The 3267-nt window shown below is 31.9% G+C and overlaps 1 protein-coding gene across 1 annotated transcript in view; it reads left to right on the plus strand.

Moving 5' to 3' along the window:
- Nucleotides 1-1821: 1821 nt before the first annotated feature.
- LOC102675714 (splicing factor, suppressor of white-apricot homolog) overlaps nt 1822-3267 on the plus strand; it is a 5825-nt gene continuing 4379 nt past the window's right edge. Inside the window, 2 exon segments of the mRNA XM_031514937.1 lie at nt 1822-2074; nt 3010-3184. Of these exon segments, the coding sequence (XP_031370797.1) occupies nt 1878-2074; nt 3010-3184 (372 nt within the window). The 5' untranslated portion in view covers nt 1822-1877.

Genomic DNA, 3267 nt, shown 5'->3' on the forward strand with positions numbered 1-3267 from the left:
AAGAAAGAAAGAAAGAAAGAAAGAAAGAAAGGAAGAAAAGAAGAAAAAGAAGAAGAAGAAATAATCGCAGTTTTGTAATTTAACATTCGAAGGTGTATATGAAAGAACGCATTTATCGTATGATTGATTGTGTATTATGCATGTACTGGTTTGCGATTGATCGAAATGGATTGACTTTCTTTTTGATTGAATTAATGAATTTTGAAAAATCACGAAAATATCATATTATTTGAAAATGAATGTTTTCCATTAAGAAAAGACACAGATGAAGCAATGACGAATATCTGGGAAGAATGAAACGTACAATATAAAAATTAAATTATATGTATTATACTTATGTGCCAGTATTATTGGTCGTGCATATCAGTACATAATACACGAAACAATGAATAATGACTTAACGATTGTAACATGCCTTCCGAAATGACCGATATCGATTTATATCAAGGATTGTGTAATGCGTATACGGTCATTATTTATCTACATTCCATACTTTTTGCTAAAGTAATTACTATCCTCGAACGATTTGTATTTTTATTCTTATACAAACTCATTACAAGTATTTTGCGAGATTAAACAAATATGTAAATGACATATACGAACAATTTCCATATCGATTTTTCGATAAAATAATTGTTATTGCTTTACGACAATTTTATTTCGGAAACGAAACTTGTCTCGATTTAAAATTAATATAAAGGAATTACAGATATGAATGTGCTATCATTTTACAAGACGTAAATATATCTAATTTTTCTAACAATATCCTGATTTACTGATTTCTATGAATTATATTGCCAAATTTTAATTTTACTTTTTCATATTGACTTTCATATTATATCGAATGTGTTGCAAACTCATATATCTCAAAAAAAAGTTTTTTATTTAATATCTTACACGGAATTTAACTACACGAATGATAATGAATTATACAAAATATGCTTTATTTTTATCCAATACGTATCCTCTGTATATATGTATGTGTGATATATGGTAAAACATTGGAAACATTTAATATCATTATTTCTAAATACCATAGATGAAATATAAAAAAAAAAGGATAGAAAATAATAAAAGGAGAACAAATATAGGATAAAAATTGATTATCGACGCCATCTTTCGAGTATAAAGACATATCTCGAAAAGAACTCAACAGATGGTGCTATGATTATTTCTATATTTCGCCGCACTTTGGAAATAGCGTTGATTTCCAAATTGTGTCCAATCTCTATCTTTCTTCCATTATTTCTCCTTTTTTTCTGCACTTGCTTTTGGCGCGTAACAAAGGATAGAACATTAATTAATACATACTTTCATGATTTTTTTTTTTCTTAGGATTACAATGTCTTAATCTTTAATGTAAAAAAGAAAAGAAATAATAATATTCTCGGCTTTTTTTTTTTAATAGAACGTAACTCGTATCTCGATATTCAACGAATGTTATATATATATTGTTATATAAGGATAGATAAGACGTAGATTATAATAGAAGAATCATCAAGTATAAAAATTTATATCTTCGGGAGAGTGAATAAGAAAAACGAAGGAAAGACATTGTTAATATGATAATTTGATAAAATATAATTATATATATATATATATATGATTTTATTATAGTTATAGATCGACGTTTAAATTAAATCAACAAATTTGAGTCGGTATATTTTTTCCATTCGTTTGTCGATAAATATATGTCGATAAAATAAGGAAAATCGTAGAAATTGGTTAATATTCGTGTTTCGAAGAGATATAAATTATCGGCACAGTATTGGTAGCGTTTCGCAGCTAACTTCAATTCTATTGGCTATCTTTTGAACATATACACTTACATATATATAAGGTGGAACGCAAACTCGAGTAGTATCAGTGGATGGAAAATGGCGACATCGAAAAGTCAGCGTTGGATGGTAGATTCGGGCATTCTGCGTAAAAGAAATGGAGAAGAGGAACCACAGGAGCTGTTGGTGTTTGGATATAGCTGCAAATTATTTCGAGATGATGACAAGGCGAAAATGATTGATCAAGGAAAGCATTTGATACCATGGATGGGCGATAGCACGTTGAAAATAGACAGGTCCGTTTCCCTAACCTAGACAAATTTATCATCTAGGATATTTATTCTTACATAAATGCACCGTACATATAACCTTTAGAAGAACGATTAATCGAAGCTAAACGAAATGCAGCAATTGGGAAAATTCAAGCATAAAAATGGTTTACGTACGGATAAGCAATTTGGAGACTGTTTAAGGTTTCTGCAGGTGTCTTGGCTGCTTGAACAGGCGGTGTGGAAGCGCGATATATACGCGCTCTGCACGGCCGTAGAGCAACGTGCTCTCATGACGTTGGTGTTTGTGGCTGACCGTCGGCGCAGCAGCAAGGTGAGACACAGCGTAGAGAGACAATCGGCAGCTGACGATTGTAGGTGTACTACAATCGTTCAGCATGGTATGTATTTTAGCGTTCTAGAATCGGGCGTACCGATATATGTACGACGTATATAACGACGCAGAACGCGTTTCCTGTTGTTCGCTACTGCTTCTGGATCCGTTACTAAAATTGAAAACGGTCGTACATGTAAGACGTTTCGTTTTGTTGTTGATCGAACAAACGCGACGAGAAAGATATATACGTTTCGTGAGATCGGTTATTAAAAATTTCTATCAATATTCTTCGTAATAGAGTTTGAATGAATGGATCAACAATTTTATCGTTATCGTCGTTGTTACGATTTTATAATTTCGATAATTTGTATTGACAATTTTTAAACGTTGATTTCCAAATCGATAATGAGAAAACAAAGATAAACGGGATGAATATTGAAAAAAGAAAAAAAATATGTGATCGAGTATGGAGTATAATTGTATTCTATTTCAGAGAAATTTTGACTTTGACTCAAGCAGGGTTCGCTTCGTGACATTAATTTCCAGATGCCGCAATCGGGCAAATTCTCCGAATTCTATGCATACCATCTCTTCTACCTTTAAATTGATTTATGTATGTGTATAGATACGATGGACGCGGTGCTCTGGGGGACTTGCGGATATACGAACCACCGACAGGTGGGTTCGATCAACGAACGATCTTGACGGAAGATGAAATAAAAGTGGAACAATTATGCGACGAAGAGCGGTATCGGTCTCTTTATAATAATGAAATGGAAGATTCCGTTTATCACGGTGAGTAAAAGAGATAATGTATGCGATATATATATATATATATATATTTATAAACGAAATTTATATCGAAATCGAAAATGAAAGAAGA

This window comes from Apis dorsata, unplaced genomic scaffold (genome assembly GCF_000469605.1).
Source record: "Apis dorsata unplaced genomic scaffold, Apis dorsata 1.3 scaffold_51, whole genome shotgun sequence".
Taxonomy (NCBI): domain Eukaryota; kingdom Metazoa; phylum Arthropoda; class Insecta; order Hymenoptera; family Apidae; genus Apis; species Apis dorsata.